The 22,553-nt window shown below is 56.4% G+C and overlaps 1 protein-coding gene across 1 annotated transcript in view; it reads right to left on the bottom strand.

Moving 5' to 3' along the window:
• Positions 1-18,052: 18,052 nt before the first annotated feature.
• The window catches only part of LOC147700491 (uncharacterized), a 108,450-nt gene continuing 103,949 nt past the window's right edge, over positions 18,053-22,553 (bottom strand). The window contains exon 5 of the mRNA XM_086928431.1: positions 18,053-18,549. Coding sequence (XP_086784557.1) covers positions 18,053-18,549 — 497 coding nt within the window. The remainder of the gene's footprint in view (positions 18,550-22,553) is intronic.

Below are 22,553 nucleotides of genomic sequence, written 5' to 3'. Positions count from 1 at the left end.
GAGTGTGGCAGACGGGTGCATTTTACACTTAGATTACACTTAAGAATACGTGTGGTTTCTGTAGTCATTTTTAGGTCTCGCCTGCACAGCGGACATGTGCTGCATAGGAGACCTTTAGCTACTCTTTTCCGAAGCACATACTCGTGCTTGTGGCAGCATCCACCTTGCAGGTGCGAGCAGCAGCGCGCCACAAGCACGAGTATGTTCTTCAAATATAGAGCAGACTGCTCTCCCACGTATGCGCGCTGAACACTTTTTTTTTTTAACTTTTAGAGCGAGGCGCTCACACGCTTGTTTGGTTAGCTATCTGTCCATCCCTGGTTTCATAGCACATGAGATTTACCCCATCCCACTTCAGTTGAGGCATGCCAATTGTTGGATTTACCCTGCTGAAACGGTTGTCTATTAACAGAAAGTAAAGGAACTGTTTTTGTTTAATTAAATAAAATATGGACTCGGAGTGCCTCACAGATTCCCCCATCTTGAATTTGGATTGAGGACATGGAATGAGACTGCAGCCCTCAAATGAAGCCCTGTTCTGGTTGCCAAACAAACTTCCTTCATCCACCCCCCCTTGCTACAGCTCCAGCCCCTCCCTCCTTCTGAAACTCAGGCTGCTCCTTAGGATTTAAATCGACCTCCCAAACCTACCCTTTAACTCAAACCCTGCTCTGCTCTCAATCGCTCCTGTCCTTAGGGATCATTAGACGTTCACCTTCCAACTGTAGCCTTCCAATCTTCATTTAATTAAATGCCAGATCTTTTCCAATGTTGAATGGCACCTTCCTTCTAGCCTTACATTCATCCTTCCTGGTCACTCCTTAGAACAACTTCTTGCAAACAAGTGGTGGTAAACGGTGGAACAGCATACGTTATTCAAGTAATGTATAGAAATCATCAACATCTTACTACTCATCTCACGGGCTTTCCTAGAATCATCCCCATGCATTCCATACACAACATCATTCTCCAATTCCATATTACACATCATCGAAGCCTCTATGTGCATACCATAGTAGAGTCACACCCTTTCAGACACTCTGAACACCCCCACCCCCAAGAAGACAGTTTCTCAAAACAGATCCACATTATATCACAAAATGATCCAATGTCGCCCTTCCTCCAGCTGTGATACACTTCACTGCACTTTTGGCAGTTGTTCACAAGCAGAAAAGGATGCTTCACGCCATCAGGTATACCAGACATTTAACTTAAGGAAGAACTGGTCTACAACTCAGACCTCTCCTCTCGTCTCCTTGTGCAAAGCACAACACCCCCGCCCCCCCCCCACCAACCATCCTTAAACGTTTGCAGGCCACTCCTGTGCTACTCCAGGCAATTACCCATACTTGTGAGATTACAATAGTTTCCACAGTTTTCCTCAGTCCTCCTTTAAAGGGGCATTAAACTTCAGGTCTCTTTCATTCTGTGTCCCAGCAAACACGCACTGAGTAAATCATCTACTACACACTCTTTCCTTGAAGACTATGATTATTCCTCAGCCTCGCTTTGAGTCTGAATCCCCATCATGGGGCCCTTCACCCCCTGAATACTGGCACTCCCCTCTTCCTCAGCCACACCGTTATTACTGATTAAGAAAAAAAAAAACAAAGGCTTGTAGCCACCGTCAGTGTCCTCATGAAGTCGAATGCACCTGCTCGTCTTACAGAATGGGGGGTACTGAACTACAGTCGCACCTACGACCACTTCAGAGCAGCAATGTCTGAACACCAGCCCCGGGTGTGTATTCTCCTTCTGTTAAGGTTAAGTGCCCCTTTACCCTGTGCACTGTACAGTGTGGTAGACCGATGCCTGACAGAGAACCTCTCCAAGTATTTCCTGCTCTCTAAAAATAACACTTGAGATCTATTGTCGGGGACGATTGTTTCAGGGAAAAGACACTTCTAAGAAACATGGGGTTTAAAGAGTTCTCTTACTCTATCAGAACTGCTAGAATTATAAAAAAGATACATATAGCTACTTTGAACGATAATCAGCGCTACCATTGCACTTCCCTGGCTCATCCACCACACAGCATCTACTCCTAGAGCTTTGCACTCAATCACGTAACCGGAGCCATTGCCTTCACCAGGAGCTTGGGACCTGTCTGTATGTTGAGATCTGTACCACACACGTGATGCGGAAATACTTCACCTCAATGGGGCCGATTCACAGAACTAACATACGACAAAATACTAACTTAAGTCAGTCTTAAGTCTGGCTTCAGTCTGTCTTAAGTCTGTCTTAAGTCTGTCTTAGGTGTGTCTCTGTGAATCGGGCCCCTAGATCACGTCTAGCAGTTCACATTCTTAAAAAGACCAGTTTCCCTTTGGGGACCCAACACCTTTGGTTATGTTCTTTTTATTTGTTGAGAGTCCATGCGCAAAAGCTAATTTGCACCGTTCATAACAGATCAACTGGTAGTATGCGGGGAATAAACACATAGCTGCTTATACCTGTTTTCTGAATGTGGATAAACAGGTCTTGGACTGCTGAGCTGGAGGAGGGAACTCCATCACTTGACAGCTATGACATGTGCTTTCGCCTTAGTTATGGTTTTAGATCGAGGTTCACAAAGCAGCACTCGGGGAGGTGAATGAATATCAAGTCCTGGCTTATGCCACCTGAATTAGGAGTGTGTTGGTAAGATGTCCAGTGGGTGTTGAGCATAGCCAATACAATGAAAGCAGGCAGGGAAGGGGTGACAAGGTTATGCCTGAAAGTCCAGTGATCAGACAGTCTGCCGCGTTCTGCATCAATTGCATCAATTGTAAAACTTTGCCAGGAGCCACCATGGAGCTGTAATCCTCCTGAGCAGGGACATGCTTTGCAGTAAAAGCCGCCCCTCTCCTGAGGGCTGTAGGTGTAGAAGGCATAGACTATCTACCTTGCCTGAGAGCCCATTGGAATCAACGTGGGTTTCCAGATTGGCACCTACCTCAACAGATGTGAGTGGTGCCCTGACCTGGTGCCAGGCGGCAGTGTTCCCATTAGAGGCGTCCACATGTAGTTTTAGAAAATTGTTGGATATCATTCGCACATGAAGGAGAGACCGTTGGTAAAAAATAAAAGGAGATATTTTGACAGCCCAAAGTTTATCAGCAAATTCAGTCATATACGTCCGCGCAAGAACCTTCGTGATAGAAAAGCTCAACCAGAAGGTGAATGTGGATGTTAAATAAACAAGCATTGGCATAGCCAATAGGTCCTGCCTTTGGGAAGTATTTAATTATGCAGCACAATATCCTTGGAGCAACAACATCAACTGTTGCATGGCTAAACACTTATATTGTCCCAAAGGCGAGACATATTGGCTATGCCAATGCTTGTTATGTTTCGCATCGTATTCTAATGGCTGTAATAATTAAAGTTGTGATTGATTCGTCCAACACTCTGTCCCCATGTGGGTCTTTCCTGGACTGCACCCGGGGGGCCAGCAGGGGGCGCAGCTCAGTGTGAAGAAATTTACTTTATTCACCTGTGACCGGAAGGAGAGGGCAGCAGACGTCACTGAGTCACGGACATGAGTCCACCAATGAGGAGGCTGGGAGCTGGACACTTGTCACAGAGATCCCAAACCCATCTGCAACAGAGTACAGCACTATGAAGGCGATGCACACCAACACAGCTCTAAGAAGGCAAGGCACAGCAACACTGCGCTAAGAAGGGGAGATGCAGCGCTAAGAAGATGAGGCGCAGCAACACAGCGCTAAGAAGATGAGGCGCAGCAACACAGCGCTATGAAGGTGAGGCACACCAACACAGCTCTATGAAGGCGAGGCACAGCAACAGAGCACTATGAAGGCGAGGCACAGCAACACAGCGCTAAGAAGGGGAGATGCAGCGCTATGAAGGGGAGGCGCAGCAACGTAGAGCTAAGAAGGTGAGGTGCAGCAACACAGTACTATGAAGGTGAGGCGCAGCAACAACGCTCTAAGAAGGTGTGGAGCAGCAATACAGCACTAAGAAGGGGAGATGCAGCGCTATGAAGGGGAGGCGCAGCAACGTAGAGCTAAGAAGGTGAGGTGCAGCAACACAGTACTATGAAGGTGACGTGCAGCAACACAGCACTATGAATGGGAGGAACAGCAACACAGCGCTATGAAGGTGGGCGCAGCAACACAGCGCTATGAAGGTGAGGCGCACCAACACAGCACTAAGAAGGTGAGGCATGGCAACGCAGCACTAAGAAGGGGAGGCACAGCGCTATGAAGGTGTGGTGCATCAACACAGCGCTATGAAGGTGAGGCGCAGCAACACAGCACTATGAAGGGGAGGCACAGCGCTATGAAGCGGAGGCGCAGCAACACAGCACAAAGAAGGGGAGGCGCAGAGCTATGAAACGGAGGCGCAGAAACACAGCACTAAGAAGGTGAGGCGCAGCAACACAGTGCTATGAAGGTGAGGCGCAGCAACACAGCACTATGAAGGTGAGGCGCTAGAACACAGCACTCTGAATGGGGGGCACAGCAACACAGCGCTATGAAGGTGAGGCGCAGCAATACAGCGCTAAGAAGGTGAGATGCAGCAACACAGCGCTATGAAGGTGAGGCACAGCAACACAGTGCTAAGAAGGTGAGGCACAGCAACACAGCGCTATGAAGGTGAGGCGCAAGAACACAGCACTCTGAATGGGAGGCACAGCAACACAGCGCTATGAAGGTGAGGCGCAGCAATAAAGCGCTAAGAAGGTGAGATGCAGCAACACAGCGCTATGAAGGTGAGGCACAGCAACACAGTGCTAAGAAGGTGAGGCACAGCAAGACAGAGCTATGAAGGTGAGATGCAGCAACCCAGCTCTATGAAGGTGAGGAAAAACAACACAGTGCTAAGAAGGTGAGGCGCAGCAACACACCGCTATGAAGGTGAGGTGCAGCAACACAGCGCCATGAAGGTGAGGCTCAGCAACACAGCGCTAAGAAGGTGAGGCGCAACAACACTGCGCCATGAAGGGGAGGCGCAGCAACACAACGCTATGAAGGTGAGGCGCAGCAACACATCGCTAAGAAGGTGAGGCGCAACAACACTGCGCCATGAAGGTGAGGCGCAGCAACACAGCGCTATGAAGGTGAGGTGCAGCAACACAGTGCTAAGAAGGTGAGGCACAGCAACAGCGCTAAGAAGCTGAGTTGCAGCAACACAGTGCTATGAAGGTGAGGCACAGCAACAGTGCTAAGAAGGTGAGGCACAGCAACACAGCGCTAAGAAGGTGAGGCACAGCAACACAGCGCTATGAAGGTGAGGGCAGCAACACAGCGCTAAGAAGGTGAGGCGCAGAAACACACCGCTAAGAAGGTGAGGCACAGCCAAAGAGCGCTTAGAAGATGTGGCGAAGCAACACAGCGCTAGGAAGGTGAGGTACAGCAACACAGTGCTTAGAAGATGAAGCACAGCAACACAGCGCCATGAAGGTGAGGCACAGCAAGACAGCACTAAGAAGGGGAGGCGCAGAGCTATGAAGAGGAGGCGCAGAAACACAGCGCTAAGAAGGTGATGCGCAGCAAAACAGCGCTAAGAAGGGGAGGCACAGCAACACAGCGCTATGAAGGTGAGATGCAGCAACACAGCACTATGAAGGTGAGGCGCAAGAACACAGCACTCTGAATGGGAGGCACAGCAACACATCGCTATGAAGGTGAGGCGCAGCAATACAGCGCTAAGAAGGTGAGATGCAGCAACACAGCGCTATGAAGGTGAGGCACAGCAACACAGTGCTAAGAAGCTGAGGCACAGCAACACAGCGCTATGAAGGTGAGATGCAGCAACACAGCTCTATGAAGGTGAGGAACAACAACACAGTGCTAAGAAGGTGAGGCGCAGCAACACACCGCTATGAAGGTGAGGCGCAGCAACACACCGCTATGAAGGTGAGGCGCAGCAACACACCGCTATGAAGGTGAGGCGCAGCAACACAGCGCCATGAAGGTGAGGCTCAGCAACACAGCGCTAAGAAGGTGAGGCGCAACAACACTGCGCCATGAAGGGGAGGCGCAGCAACACAACGCTATGAAGGTGAGGCGCAGCAACACATCGCTAAGAAGGTGAGGCGCAACAACACTGCGCCATGAAGGTGAGGCGCAGCAACACAGCGCTATGAAGGTGAGGTGCAGCAACACAGTGCTAAGAAGGTGAGGCACAGCAACAGCGCTAAGAAGCTGAGGTGCAGCAACACAGTGCTATGAAGGTGAGGCACAGCAACAGTGCTAAGAAGGTGAGGCACAGCAACACAGCGCTAAGAAGGTGAGGCACAGCAACACAGCGCTATGACGGTGAGGGCAGCAACACAGCGCTAAGAAGGTGAGGCGCAGCAACACACCGCTAAGAAGGTGAGGCTCAGCAAAAGAGCGCTTAGAAGATGTGGCGAAGCAACACAGCGCTAGGAAGGTGAGGTACAGCAACACAGTGCTTAGAAGGTGAAGCACAGCAACACAGCGCTATGAAGGTGAGGCACAGCAACACAGCGCTGCCTAGAGGGGACATCACATTTATTTCTGTTCTGGCCTCTGCTGGGTTTCCCACTACCCCGCCCCCCATTCACCCCCCATGTCATCCCTTCACAGCTCCTAGCAGAAAAGAAAGGGTTAAGTTTACAAGCCCCAAATCACGTGATGCAGCCGAGCTGAGCCCCAACCCATCCAGCATGCCCCCGCCCCCAAGCAAAACCACTCGGACGATCACCCCCCTCCATTTATTTATTTATTTTATTTATAAAGTTTTGTATAGCGCGGACTAGATCCCGAAGGATATCAGAGCGCTTTACAATTATAGGGAAAGGTAACAATCAGATCATAATTCAAACATGGGGAGTAAAATAATCATAAGATCAAATTCTTCACACAAAACAATGCAATCATAAGTCCAGAGTGGGTAAGGAGGGGCTATATGATGTAGCTTGGTGATATAAGGGTAGTAAATGAATAATCATATACAGGAATAATAGTCAAGTCTCTAGTAAAATTTAGTGATTTTAAAACTGGAGAGATCTGTGTATTCCGCTTGGTGCTCCATGCCAAACATCCCCCTCCATGCCAAGAACAGCTCGGGGTCTCCCTGATGCTGCAGTAAGGGGGTGCAGCCTGGTGTGGGGGGGCTGGGGCTGCAGCTTCCACCTGTAGAATGCACGTGAGGCGGCAATGAAGAGACGACACAGAATTCAATGAACAAATCAGCTTCATGGACAGACACCCCTGGGACATCTCACTCCTCCCTCCTCGGGGACATCTCCCGCTCCCGCCTCCCTCTGAGACATCTCCCGTTCCCCCTCCCTCAGAGACATCTCCCGTTCCCCCCTCCCTCACAAACATCTCCTGCTCCCCCCTCCCTCAGAGACATCTCCCGTTCCCCCCTTCCTTAGAGACATCTCCCGTTCCGCCTCCCTCAGAAACATCTCCCATTCCCCCCCTCCCTCAGAGACATCTCCTGCTCCCCCCTCCCTCAGAGACATCTCCCATTCCCCCTCCCTCAGAGACATCTCCCGTTCCCCCCTCCCTCAGAGACATCTCTCGCTCCCCCTACGTCAGAGACATCTCTCGCTCTCTCTCCCTCAGAGACATCTCTCACTCCCCCCTCCCTCAGAGACATCTCCTGCTCCCCCCTCCCTCAGAGACATCTCCCGCTCCCCCTCCCGCAGAGACATCTCCTGCTCCCCCCTCCCTCCGAGACATCTCCTGCTCAACCTCCCTCAGAGAAATCTCCCTCCCCCCTCCCTCAGAGACATCTCCCGTTCCCCCTCCCTCAGAGACTTCTCCCGCTCCCCCCTACCTCAGAGACATCTCCTGCTCCCCCCTCCCTCAGAGACATCTCCCGTTCCCCCTTCCTCAGAGACATCTCCCGTTCCCCCCCTCCCTCAGAGACATCTCCCGCTCAACCTCCCTCAGAGCCATCTCCCGCTGCTTCTCCCTCAGAGACATCTCCTGCTCCCCCCTCCCTCAGAGACATCTCCCGTTCCCCCTCCCTCAGAGACATCTCCCGTTCACCCCCTCCCTCAGAGACATCTCCCGCTCAACCTCCCTCAGAGACATCTCCCTCCCCCCTCCCTCAGAGATATCTCTCGTTCCCCCTCCCTCAGAGACATCTCCCTCCCCCTCCCTCAGAGACATCTCCCGTTCCCCCTCTCTCAGAGACTTCCCCCCCCTCAGAGACATCTCCTGCTCCCCCCTCCCTCAGAGACATCTCCCGTTCCCCCTCCCTCAGAGACATCTCCCGTTCCCCCCCTCCCTCAGAGACATCTCCCGTTCCCCCTCCCTCAGAGACATCTCCTGCTCCTTCTCCCTCAGAGACATCTCCCGTTCCCCCTCCCTCAGAGACATCTCCCATTCCCCCTCCCTCAGAGACATCTCCCGTTCCCCCCTCCCTCAGAGACATCTCCCGCTCAACCTCCCTCAAAGACATCTCCCTCCCCCCTCCCTCAGAGACATCTCCCGTTTCCCTTCCCTCAGAGACATCTCCCGCTCCCCCCTCCCTCAGATACATCTCCTGCTCCCCCCTCCCTCAGAGACATCTCCCGTTCCCCCTCCCTCAGAGACATCTCCCGTTCCCCCCCTCCCTCAGAGACATCTCCCGTTCCCCCTCCCTCAGAGACATCTCACTCCTCCCTCCCTCAGAGACATCTCCTGATCCTTCTCCCTCAGAGACATCTCCCGTTCCCCCTCCCTCAGAGACATCTCACTCCTCCCTCCTCGGGGACATCTCCCGCTCCCCCCTCCCTCAGAGATATCTCCTGTTCCCCCTCCCTCAGAGACATCTCCCTCCCCCTCCCTCAGAGACATCTCCCGTTCCCCCTCTCTCAGAGACTTCCCCCCCCTCAGAGACATCTCCTGCTCCCCCCTCCCTCAGAGACATCTCCCGTTCCCCCTCCCTCAGAGACATCTCCCGTTCCCCCCTCCCTCAGAGACATCTCCCGTTCCCCCATCCCTCAGAGATATCTCCCGTTCCCCCTCCCTCAGAGACATCTCCCTCCCCCTCCCTCAGAGACATCTCCCGTTCCCCCTCTCTCAGAGACTTCCCCCCCCTCAGAGACATCTCCTGCTCCCCCCTCCCTCAGAGACATCTCCCGTTCCCCCCTCCCTCAGAGACATCTCCCGTTCCCCCTCCCTCAGAGACATCTCCTGCTCCTTCTCCCTCAGAGACATCTCCCGTTCCCCCTCCCTCAGAGACATCTCCCATTCCCCCTCCCTCAGAGACATCTCCCGTTCCCCCCCTCCCTCAGAGACATCTCCCGTCCCCCCCCTCCCTCAGAGACATCTCCTGCTCCCCCCTCCCTCAGAGACATCCCCCGTTCCCCCTCCCTCAGAGACATCTCCCGTTCCCCCCCTCCCTCAGAGACATCTCCCGTTCCCCCTCCCTCAGAGACATCTCACTCCTCCCTCCCTCAGAGACATCTCCTGATCCTTCTCCCTCAGAGACATCTCCTGTTCCCCCTCCCTCAGAGACATCTCCCTCCTCCCTCCTCGGGGACATCTCCCGCTCCCCCCTCCCTCAGAGACATCTCCCGTTCCCCCTCCCTCAGAGACATCTCACTCCTCCCTCCTCGGGGACATCTCTCGCTCCACCCTCCCTCAGAGACATTTCCCATTCCCCCTCCCTCAGAGACATCTCCCGGTCCCCCTCCCTCAGAGACATCTCCTGCTCCCCTCCCTCAGAGACATCTCCCGCTCCCCCTCCCTCAGAGACATCTCCTGCTCCTCCTCCCTCTGAGACATCTACGGCTCCCCCTCCCTCCGAGACATCTCCCGCTCAACCTCCCTCAGAGACATCTCTCACCCCTCCTCCCTCAGAGACATATCCCACTCCCCCCTTCCTCTGAGACATCTATGGTTCCCCCCTCCCTCCGAGACATCTCCCGCTCAACCTCCCTTGAGGACATCTCTCGCTCCCCCCTCCCTCAGAGACATCTCCCGCTCCCCCCCTCCCTCAGGGACATCTCCCGCTCCTCCTCCCTCAGAGACATCTCCCGCTCCCCCCTCCCTCAGAGACATCTCCCGCTCCCCCCTCCCTCAGGGACATCTCCCGCTCCTCCTCCCTCAGAGACATCTCCCGCTCTTCCCTCCCTCAGAGTCATCTCCCGTTCCCCCTCCCTCAGAGACATCTCCCGTTCCCCCCTCCCTCAGAGACATCTCCTGCTCCCCCCTCCCTCAGAGACATCTCCCGTTCCCCCCTTCCTTAGAGACATCTCCCGTTCCGCCTCCCTCAGAGACATCTCCCATTCCCCCCCTCCCTCAGAGACATCTCCTGCTCCCCCCTCCCTCAGAGACATCTCCCATTCCCCCTCCCTCAGAGACATCTCCCGTTCCCCCCTCCCTCAGAGACATCTCTCGCTCCCCCTCCGTCAGAGACATCTCTCGCTCTCTCTCCCTCAGAGACATCTCTCACTCCCCCCTCCCTCAGAGACATCTCCTGCTCCCCCCTCCCTCAGAGACATCTGCCGCTCCCCCTTCCTCAGAGACATCTCCTGCTCACCCTCCCGCAGAGACATCTCCTGCTCCCCCCTCCCTCCGAGACATCTCCCGCTCAACCTCCCTCAGAGACATCTCCCTCCCCCCTCCCTCAGAGACATCTCCCGTTCCCCACCCCTCAGAGACTTCTCCCGCTCCCCCTACCTCAGAGACATCTCCTGCTCCCCCCTCCCTCAGAGACATCTCCCGTTCCCCCTTTCTCAGAGACATCTCCCGTTCCCCCCCTCCCTCAGAGACATCTCCCGTTCCCCCTCCCTCAGAGACATCTCCCGTTCACCCCCTCCCTCAGAGACATCTCCCGCTCAACCTCCCTCAGAGACATCTCCCTCCCCCCTCCCTCAAAGATTATCTCTCGTTCCCCCTCCCTCAGAGACATCTCCCTCCCCCTCCCTCAGAGAAATCTCCCGTTCCCCCTCTCTCAGAGACTTCCCCCCCCTCAGAGACATCTCCTGCTCCCCCCTCCCTCAGAGACATCTCCCGTTCCCCCTCCCTCAGAGACATCTCCCGTTCCCCCCCTCCCTCAGAGACATCTCCCGTTCCCCCTCCCTCAGAGAAATCTCCTGCTCCTTCTCCCTCAGAGACATCTCCCGTTCCCCCTCCCTCAGAGACATCTCCCATTCCCCCTCCCTCAGAAACATCTCCCGTTCCCCCCCTCCCTCAGAGACATCTCCCGCTCAACCTCCCTCAAAGACATCTCCCTCCCCCCTCCCTCAGAGACATCTCCCGTTTCCCTTCCCTCAGAGACATCTCCCGCTCCCCCCTCCCTCAGAGACATCTCCTGCTCCCCCCTCCCTCAGAGACATCTCCCGTTCCCCCTCCCTCAGAGACATCTCCCGTTCCCCCCCTCCCTCAGAGACATCTCCCGTTCCCCCTCCCTCAGAGACATCTCACTCCTCCCTCCCTCAGAGACATCTCCTGATCCTTCTCCCTCAGAGACATCTACCGTTCCCCCCTCCCTCAGAGACATCTCCCGCTCAACCTCCCTCAAAGACATCTCCCTCCCCCCTCCCTCAGAGACATCTCTCGTTTCCCTTCCCTCAGAGACATCTCCCGCTCCCCCCTCCCTCAGATACATCTCCTGCTCCCCCCTCCCTCAGAGACATCTCCCGTTCCCCCTCCCTCAGAGACATCTCCCGTTCCCCCCCTCCCTCAGAGACATCTCCCGTTCCCCCTCCCTCAGAGACATCTCACTCCTCCCTCCCTCAGAGACATCTCCTGATCCTTCTCCCTCAGAGACATCTCCTGTTCCCCCTCCCTCAGAGACATCTCACTCCTCCCTCCTCGGGGACATTTCTCGCTCCCCCTCCCTCAGAGATATCTCCCGTTCCCCCTCCCTCAGAGACAACTCCCTCCCCCTCCCTCAGAGACATCTCCCGTTCCCCCTCTCTCAGAGACTCCCCCCCCCTCAGAGACATCTCCTGCTCCCCCCTCCCTCAGAGACATCTCCCGTTCCCCCCCTCCCTCAGAGACATCTCCCGTTCCCCCCCTCCCTCAGAGATATCTCCCATTCCACCCTCCCTCAGAGACATCTCCCTCCCCCTCCCTCAGAGACATCTCTCGTTCCCCCTCTCTCAGAGACTTCCCCCCCCTCAGAGACATCTCCTGCTCCCCCCTCCCTCAGAGACATCTCCCGTTCCCCCTCCCTCAGAGACATCTCCCGTTCCCCCCTCCCTCAGAGACATCTCCCGTTCCCCCTCCCTCAGAGACATCTCCTGCTCCTTCTCCCTCAGAGACATCTCCCGTTCCCCCTCCCTCAGAGACATCTCCCATTCCCCCTCCCTCAGAGACATCTCCCGTTCCCCCCCTCCGTCAGAGACATCTCCCGCTCAACCTCCCTCAAAGACATCTCCCTCCCCCCTCCCTCAGAGACATCTCCCGTTTCCCTTCCCTCAGAGACATCTCCCGCTCCCCCCTCCCTCAGAGACATCTCCTGCTCCCCCCTCCCTCAGAGACATCTCCCGTTCCCCCTCTCTCAGAGACATCTCCCGTTCCCCCCCTCCCTCAGAGACATCTCCCGTTCCCCCCCTCCCTCAGAGACATCTCCCGTTCCCCCCCCTCAGAGACATCTCACTCCTCCCTTCCTCAGAGACATCTCCTGATCCTTCTCCCTCAGAGATATCTCCCGTCCCCCCTCCCTCAGAGACATCTCCCTCCTCCCTCCTCGGGGACATCTCCCGCTCCCCCCTCCCTCAGAGACATCTCACGTTCCCCCTCCCTCAGAGACATCTCACTCCTCCCTCCTCGGGGACATCTCTCGCTCCACCCTCCCTCAGAGACATTTCCCATTCCCCCTCCCTCAGAGACATCTCCCGGTCCCCCTCCCTCAGAGACATCTCCTGCTCCCCCTCCCTCAGAGACATCTCCCGCTCCCCCTCCCTCAGAGACATCTCCTGCTCCTCCTCCCTCTGAGACATCTACGGCTCCCCCTCCCTCCGAGACATCTCCCGCTCAACCTCCCTCAGAGACATCTCTCACCCCTCCTCCCTCAGAGACATCTCCCACTCCCCCCTTCCTCTGAGACATCTATGGTTCCCCCCTCCCTCCGAGACATCTCCCGCTCAACCTCCCTTGAGGACATCTCTCGCTCCCCCCTCCCTCAGAGACATCTCCCGCTCCCCCCCTCCCTCAGGGACATCTCCCGCTCCTCCTCCCTCAGAGACATCTCCCGCTCCCCCCTCCCTCAGAGACATCTCCCGCTCCCCCCTCCCTCAGGGACATCTCCCGCTCCTCCTCCCTCAGAGACATCTCCCGCTCCCCCCTCCCTCAGGGACATCTCCCGCTCCTCCTCCCTCAGAGACATCTCCCATTCCCCCCCTCCCTCAGGGACATCTCCCGCTCCTCCTCCCTCAGAGACATCTCCCGCTCCCCCCTCCCTCAGGGACATCTCCCGCTCCTCCTCCCTCAGAGACATCTCCCGTTCCCCCCCTCCCTCAGAGACATCTCCCGTTCCCCCTCCCTCAGAGACATCACACTCCTCCCTCCCTCAGAGACATCTCCTGATCCTTCTCCCTCAGAGACATCTCCTGTTCCCCCTCCCTCAGAGACATCTCACTCCTCCCTCCTCGGGGACATTTCTCGCTCCCCCCTCCCTCAGAGATATCTCCCGTTCCCCCTCCCTCAGAGACATCTCCCTCCCCCTCCCTCAGAGACATCTCCCGTTCCCCCTCTCTCAGAGACTTCCCCCCCCCTCAGAGACATCTCCTGCTCCCCCCTCCCTCAGAGACATCTCCCGTTCCCCCTCCCTCAGAGACATCTCCCGTTCCCCCCCTCCCTCAGAGACATCTCCCGTTCCCCCCCTCCCTCAGAGATATCTCCCGTTCCCCCTCCCTCAGAGACATCTCCCTCCCCCTCCCTCAGAGACATCTCTCGTTCCCCCTCTCTCAGAGACTTCCCCCCCCTCAGAGACATCTCCTGCTCCCCCCTCCCTCAGAGACATCTCCCGTTCCCCCTCCCTCAGAGACATCTCCCGTTCCCCCCTCCCTCAGAGACATCTCCCGTTCCCCCTCCCTCAGAGACATCTCCTGCTCCTTCTCCCTCAGAGACATCTCCCGTTCCCCCTCCCTCAGAGACATCTCCCATTCCCCCTCCCTCAGAGACATATCCCGTTCCCCCCCTCCGTCAGAGACATCTCCCGCTCAACCTCCCTCAAAGACATCTCCCTCCCCCCTCCCTCAGAGACATCTCCCGTTTCCCTTCCCTCAGAGACATCTCCCGCTCCCCCCTCCCTCAGAGACATCTCCTGCTCCCCCCTCCCTCAGAGACATCTCCCGCTCCCCCCCTCCCTCAGGGACATCTCCCGCTCCTCCTCCCTCAGAGACATCTCCCGCTCCCCCCTCCCTCAGAGACATCTCCCGCTCCCCCCTCCCTCAGGGACATCTCCCGCTCCTCCTCCCTCAGAGACATCTCCCGCTCCCCCCTCCCTCAGGGACATCTCCCGCTCCTCCTCCCTCAGAGACATCTCCCATTCCCCCCCTCCCTCAGGGACATCTCCCGCTCCTCCTCCCTCAGAGACATCTCCCGCTCCCCCCTCCCTCAGGGACATCTCCCGCTCCTCCTCCCTCAGAGACATCTCCCGTTCCCCCCCTCCCTCAGAGACATCTCCCATTCCCCCTCCCTCAGAGACATCTCCCGTTCCCCCCCTCCGTCAGAGACATCTCCCGCTCAACCTCCCTCAAAGACATCTCCCTCCCCCCTCCCTCAGAGACATCTCCCGTTTCCCTTCCCTCAGAGACATCTCCCGCTCCCCCCTCCCTCAGAGACATCTCCTGCTCCCCCCTCCCTCAGAGACATCTCCCGTTCCCCCTCCCTCAGAGACATCTCCCGTTCCCCCCCTCCCTCAGAGACATCTCCCGTTCCCCCCCTCCCTCAGAGACATCTCCCGTTCCCCCCCCTCAGAGACATCTCACTCCTCCCTCCCTCAGAGACATCTCCTGATCCTTCTCCCTCAGAGATATCTCCCGTCCCCCCTCCCTCAGAGACATCTCCCTCCTCCCTCCTCGGGGACATCTCCCGCTCCCCCCTCCCTCAGAGACATCTCCCGTTCCCCCTCCCTCAGAGACATCTCACTCCTCCCTCCTCGGGGACATCTCTCGCTCCACCCTCCCTCAGAGACATTTCCCATTCCCCCTCCCTCAGAGACATCTCCCGGTCCCCCTCCCTCAGAGACATCTCCTGCTCCCCCTCCCTCAGAGACATCTCCCGCTCCCCCTCCCTCAGAGACATCTCCTGCTCCTCCTCCCTCTGAGACATCTACGGCTCCCCCTCCCTCCGAGACATCTCCCGCTCAACCTCCCTCAGAGACATCTCTCACCCCTCCTCCCTCAGAGACATCTCCCACTCCCCCCTTCCTCTGAGACATCTATGGTTCCCCCCTCCCTCCGAGACATCTCCCGCTCAACCTCCCTTGAGGACATCTCTCGCTCCCCCCTCCCTCAGAGACATCTCCCGCTCCCCCCCTCCCTCAGGGACATCTCCCGCTCCTCCTCCCTCAGAGACATCTCCCGCTCCCCCCTCCCTCAGAGACATCTCCCGCTCCCCCCTCCCTCAGGGACATCTCCCGCTCCTCCTCCCTCAGAGACATCTCCCGCTCCCCCCTCCCTCAGGGATCTCCCGCTCCTCCTCCCTCAGAGACATCTCCCATTCCCCCCCTCCCTCAGGGACATCTCCCGCTCCTCCTCCCTCAGAGACATCTCCCGCTCCCCCCTCCCTCAGGGACATCTCCCGCTCCTCCTCCCTCAGAGACATCTCCCGTTCCCCCCCTCCCTCAGAGACATCTCCCGTTCCCCCTCCCTCAGAGACATCTCACTCCTCCCTCCCTCAGAGACATCTCCTGATCCTTCTCCCTCAGAGACATCTCCTGTTCCCCCTCCCTCAGAGACATCTCACTCCTCCCTCCTCGGGGACATTTCTCGCTCCCCCCTCCCTCAGAGATATCTCCCGTTCCCCCTCCCTCAGAGACATCTCCCTCCCCCTCCCTCAGAGACATCTCCCGTTCCCCCTCTCTCAGAGACTTCCCCCCCCCTCAGAGACATCTCCTGCTCCCCCCTCCCTCAGAGACATCTCCCGTTCCCCCTCCCTCAGAGACATCTCCCGTTCCCCCCCTCCCTCAGAGACATCTCCCGTTCCCCCCCTCCCTCAGAGATATCTCCCGTTCCCCCTCCCTCAGAGACATCTCCCTCCCCCTCCCTCAGAGACATCTCTCGTTCCCCCTCTCTCAGAGACTTCCCCCCCCTCAGAGACATCTCCTGCTCCCCCCTCCCTCAGAGACATCTCCCGTTCCCCCTCCCTCAGAGACATCTCCCGTTCCCCCCTCCCTCAGAGACATCTCCCGTTCCCCCTCCCTCAGAGACATCTCCTGCTCCTTCTCCCTCAGAGACATCTCCCGTTCCCCCTCCCTCAGAGACATCTCCCATTCCCCCTCCCTCAGAGACATCTCCCGTTCCCCCCCTCCGTCAGAGACATCTCCCGCTCAACCTCCCTCAAAGACATCTCCCTCCCCCCTCCCTCAGAGACATCTCCCGTTTCCCTTCCCTCAGAGACATCTCCCGCTCCCCCCTCCCTCAGAGACATCTCCTGCTCCCCCCTCCCTCAGAGACATCTCCCGTTCCCCCTCCCTCAGAGACATCTCCCGTTCCCCCCCTCCCTCAGAGACATCTCCCGTTCCCCCCTCCCTCAGAGACATCTCCCGTTCCCCCCCTCAGAGACATCTCACTCCTCCCTCCCTCAGAGACATCTCCTGATCCTTCTCCCTCAGAGACATCTCCCGTCCCCCCTCCCTCAGAGACATCTCCCTCCTCCCTCCTCGGGGACATCTCCCGCTCCCCCCTCCCTCAGAGACATCTCCCGTTCCCCCTCCCTCAGAGACATCTCACTCCTCCCTCCTCGGGGACATCTCTCGCTCCACCCTCCCTCAGAGACATTTCCCATTCCCCCTCCCTCAGAGACATCTCCCGGTCCCCCTCCCTCAGAGACATCTCCTGCTCCCCCTCCCTCAGAGACATCTCCCGCTCCCCCTCCCTCCGAGACATCTCCCGCTCAACCTCCCTCAGAGACATCTCTCACCCCTCCTCCCTCAGAGACATCTCCCACTCCCCCCTTCCTCTGAGACATCTATGGTTCCCCCCTCCCTCCGAGACATCTCCCGCTCAACCTCCCTTGAGGACATCTCCCGCTCCCCCCCTCCCTCAGGGACATCTCCCGCTCCTCCTCCCTCAGAGACATCTCCCGCTCCCCCCTCCCTCAGAGACATCTCCCGCTCCCCCCTCCCTCAGGGACATCTCCCGCTCCTCCTCCCTCAGAGACATCTCCCGCTCTTCCCTCCCTCAGAGACATCTCCCTCTCCCCCCTCCTTCAGAGACATCTCCAGCTCCCCCTACCTTGAGGAGATATCTCGCTTCTGCTCCCTCAGACACATCTCCCATTCCCACCCCCTCAGGGACATCTTTCCCACTTCCACCCCCTCAGGGACATCTCTTACTCCCCCTCCCTTGAGGACATCTCTCGCTCCCCCTCCCTCTGTGACGTCTCCCGCTCCCCCTCCCTCAGAGACATCTCCCGCTCCCCCCTCCCTCAGAGACATCTCCCGCTCTCCCTCCCTCAGAGACATCTTCCGCTCCCCCATCAGGGACATCTCCTAATCCCCGCTCCCTCAGGGACATCTCCCGCTCCCCCCTCCCTCAGGGACATCTCCCACTCTCCCTCCCTCAAAGACTTCTCCCGCTCCCCCTCAAAGTGGAGTCTATCAGTGGATGAAAGGAGGTCCATCAGTGGATGAAAGGAGGTCTATCAGTGGATGAAAGGAGGTCTATCAGTGAATGAAAGGAGGTCTTTCAGTGGGTGAAAGGAGGTCCATCAGGGGATGAAAGGAGGTCTATCAGTGAATGAAAGGAGGTCTATCAGTGGATGAAAGGAGGTCTATCAGTGAATGAAAGGAGGTCTATCAGTGGATGAAAGGTGGTGTGGAGCGCCCTGGGAAGGGGGGTTAATAGATGCAGGAAATCAGAGCGAGGTATGAAAGGGGCTGGGGGGGTTCCTGTTTGCCCCTCTCTGCCCTGTTATTGACCTGGTGGGGGCCGGGGGGGGGGGGGGGGGGGGCTCTGTTACACCAGGAGGAGGTCTGTATTTGGCCAGACCCATAATAAGGGGTGCAGCCCCCCGGTGAAGGTGCCATTGAAGGTGCAGAGATGCTCCAAGGTGTCTGCGTTGTAGAAGGACAGCCTCCCCCCCTCATAGTCCAGGTACACCCCCAGCTTCAGGGGCAGGTGGGGGGCAGGAGGGATGGAAGTGAAGGCGAGAGCCCAGTACCGACCACCATCCATCCGCATCACCTTCTGGACCCTGCCCTCTGGGCACTCCGTGGTCTCCCTTCCCAGACTCTCCCCTGCAACCCCCACATAACCCCACATCCGCTCCTCCTGCACCTCCCAGTAATGCCTCCCCGAGGTGAACCCCTCCTGCCCCAGAATACAGGGCCAGTCAGTGATTCTCTTGGGATTGTCCGGCCGAGGCTGCGGTCTGTCTGTCCCTATCACACGTCTCCCGTCCTCGGACAAGATCACCTCTTCATTAGCAGTGTCTGGATCCAGAGTCACCAGCGCTGCAGAGAGAGGAGAGAGAGTTAATGACACACTGTGTGACCTCAGACAAGTCACTATCCTACCCAGATCCCAGCGCTGCAGAGAGAGAGGAGAGAGAGTTAATGACACACTGTGTGACCTCAGACAAGTCACTATCCTACCCAGATCCCAGCGCTGCAGAGAGAGGAGAGAGAGTTAATGACACACTGTGTGACCTCAGACAAGTCACTGTCCCTCCCAGAGACACCATCACTGCAGAGAGGAGAGAGTTAATGACACACTGTGTGACCTCAGACAAGTCACTGTCCCACCCAGAGACCCCAGCACTGCAGAGAGAGGAGACAGAGTTAGTGACACACTGTGTGACCTCAGACAAGTCACTGTCCCACCAAAGACCCCAGCGCTGCAGAGATTGGGGGGGAGTGTTAATGACACACTGTGTGACCTCAGACAAGTCACTGTCCCACCGAGACCCCAGCACTGCAAAGAGAGGAGAGAGTTAATGACACACTGTGTGACCTCAGACAAGTCACTGTCCCACCGAGACCCCAGCACTGCAAAGAGAGGAGAGAGAGTTAATGACACACTGTGTGACCTCAGACAAGTCACTGTCCCACCAGAGTCCCCAGCACTGCAGATTGAGGAGGGAGAGTTAATGACACACTGTGTGACCTCAGACAAGTCACTGTCCCACCCAGAGACCCCAGCACTGCAGAGATAGGAGAGAGAGTTAACGACACACTGTGTGACCTCAGACAAGTCACTGTCCCACCAGAGACCCCAGCACTGCAGATAGAGGAGGGAGAGTTAATGACACACTGTGTGACCTCAGACAAGTCACTGTCCCACCCAGAGACCCCAGCACTGCAAAGAGAGGAGAAAGAGGTAATGACGCACTGTGTGACCTCAGACAAGTCACTGTCCCACCAGAGACCCCAGCACTGCAGATAGAGGAGGGAGAGTTAATGACACACTGTGTGGCCTCAGACAAGTCACTGTCCCACCCAGAGACCCCAGCACTGCAGAGATAGGAGAGAGAGTTAATGACACACTGTGTGACCTCAGACAAGTCACTGTCCCACCAGAGACCCCAGCACTGCAGATAGAGGAGGGAGAGTTAATGACACACTGTGTGACCTCAGACAAGTCACTGTCCCACCAGAGACCCCAACACTGCAGATAGAGGAGAGAGAGTTAATGACACACTGTGTGGCCTCAGACAAGTCACTGTCTGACCCAGAGACCCCTGCCCTGCAGAGAGAGGAGAGAGAGTTAATGACACACTGTGTGACCTCAGACAAGTCAATGTCCCACCAGAGACCCCAGCACTGCAGATAGAGGAGAGAGAGTTAATGACACACTGTGTGACCTCAGACAAGTCACTGTCCCACCAGAGACCCCAGCACTGCAGAGAGAGGGGAGAGAATTAATGACACACAGTGTGACCTCAGACAAGTCACTGTCCCACCCAGAGACCCCAGCACTGCAGAGAGAAGAGAGAGTTAATGGCACACTGTGTGACCTCAGACAAGTCACTGTCCCACCGAGACCCCAACACTGCAGACAGAGGAGAGAGAGTTAATGACACACTGTGTGACCTCAGACAAGTCACTGTCTGACCCAGAGACCCCTGCCCAGCAGAGAGAGGGGAGAGAGGTAATGACACACTGTGTGACCTCAGACAAGTCACTGTCCCACCCACAGACCCCAGCACTGCAGAGAGAAGAGAGAGTTAATGACATACTGTGTGACCTCAGACAAGTCACTGTCCCACCCAGAGACCCTATCACTGCAGAGAGGAGAGAGAGTTAATGACACACTGTGTGACCTCAGACAAGTCACTGTCCCACCCAGAGACACCAGCACTGCAGAAAGAGGAGGGAGAGTTAATGACACTGTGTGACCTCAGACAAGTGACTGTCCCACCTAGAGACCCCAGCACTGCAGAGAGAGGAGAGAGAGTTAATGACGCACTGTGTGACCTCAGACAAGTCACTGTCCCACCCAGAGACAACATAACTACAGAGAGGAGAGAGTTAATGACACACTGTGTGACCTCAGACAAGTCACTCTCCCACCAGAGACCCCAGCACTGCAGAGATCGGGGGGGGAGTGTTAATGACATACTGTGTGACCTCAGACAAGTCACTGTCCCACCCAGAGACCCTATCACTGCAGAGAGGAGAGAGAGTTAATGACACACTGTGTGACCACAGACAAGTCACTGTCCCACCCAGAGACACCAGCACTGCAGAAAGAGGAGGGAGAGTTAATGACACTGTGTGACCTCAGACAAGTGACTGTCCCACCTAGAGACCCCAGCACTGCAGAGAGAGGAGAGAGAGTTAATGACGCACTGTGTGACCTCGGACAAGTCACTGTCCCACCCAGAGACCCCAGCACTGCAGAGAGAGAGAGAGAGTTAATGACACACTGTGTGACCTCAGACAAGTCACTGTCCCACCGAGACCCCAGCACTGCAGAGAGAGGAGAGAGAGTTAGTGACACACTGTGTGACCTCAGACAAGTCACTGTCCCACCCAGAGACCCCAGCACTGCAGAGAGAGAGAGAGAGTTAATGACACACTGTGTGACCTCAGACAAGTCACTGTCCCACCCAGAGACCCCAGCACTGCAGAGGGGAGAGCGTTAATGACACACTGTGTGACCTCAGACAAGTCACCATTCCACCCAGAGACCCAGCACTGCAGAGTGAGGAGAGAGAGTTACTGACACACTGTGTGACCTCAGACAAGTCACTCTTCCACCCAGAGACCCCAGCACTGCAAAGAGAGGAGAAAGAGGTAATGACGCACTGTGTGGCCTCAGACAAGTCACTGTCCCACCCAGAGACCCCAGCACTGCAGAGATAGGAGAGAGAGTTAATGACACACTGTGTGACCTCAGACAAGTCACTGTCCCACCAGAGACCCCAGCACTGCAGATAGAGGAGGGAGAGTTAATGACACACTGTGTGACCTCAGACAAGTCACTGTCCCACCCAGAGACCCCAGTACTGCGGAGTGAGGAGAGAGAGTTAATGACACACTGTGTGACCTCAGACAAGTCACTGTCCGACCCAGAGACCCCAGCACTGCAGAGAGAGGAGAGAGTTAATGACACCCTGTGGGACCTCAGACAAGTCACTGTCCCACCAGAGACCCCAGCACTGCAGATAGAGGAGAGAAAGTTAATGACATACTGTGTGACCTCAGACAAGACACTGTCCTACCAGAGACCCCAGCACTGCAGAGAGAGGGGAGAGAGTAAATGACACACTGTGTGACCTCAGGCAAGTCACTGTCCCACCCAGAGACCCGGCACTGCAGAGAGGAGAGAGATTTAATGACACACTGTGTGGCCTCAGACAAATCCCTGTCCGACCCAGAGACCCCCGCACTGCAGAGAGGAGAGAGAGTTAATGACACACTGTGTGATCTCAGACAAGTCACTGCCCCACCCAGAGACCCCAGCACTGCAGAGAGTAGAGAGTTAATGACACACTGTGTGACCTCAGACAAGTCACTTTACGACACTGAGACCCAAGCACTGCAGAGAGAGGAGAGAGTTATTGACACACTGTGTGACCTCAGACAAGTTACTTTCCCACCCAGAGACCCAAGCTCTGCAGAGAGAGGAGAGAGAGTTAATGACACACTGTGTGACTTCAGACAAGTCACTTTCCCACCCAGAGACCCCATCACTGCAGAAAGATAAGAGTTAATGACACACTGTGTGACCTCAGACAAGTTACTTTCCCACCCAGAAACCCCAACACAGCAGAGAGATAAGAGTTAATGACACACTGTGTGACCTCAGACATGTCACTGTCAAACACACAGATCCCAGCACTGCAGAGAGAGGAGAGAGAGGGTTAATGACACACTGTGTGCCAGCAGACAAGTCACTGTCCCAACCAGAGACCCCAGCACTGCAGAGAGAGGATAGAGCAATAATGACACACTGTGTGACCTCAGACAAGAAACTGTCCCCGCCCAGAGACCCAAGCACTGCAGAGAGGAGA

The sequence above is a fragment of the Lissotriton vulgaris genome, chromosome 7 (assembly GCF_964263255.1).
Source record: "Lissotriton vulgaris chromosome 7, aLisVul1.2, whole genome shotgun sequence".
Classification (NCBI taxonomy): Eukaryota; Metazoa; Chordata; class Amphibia; order Caudata; family Salamandridae; genus Lissotriton; species Lissotriton vulgaris.
Note: the sequence above shows the minus strand (reverse complement) of the source record. Positions and strands in the feature narration are given on the sequence as shown.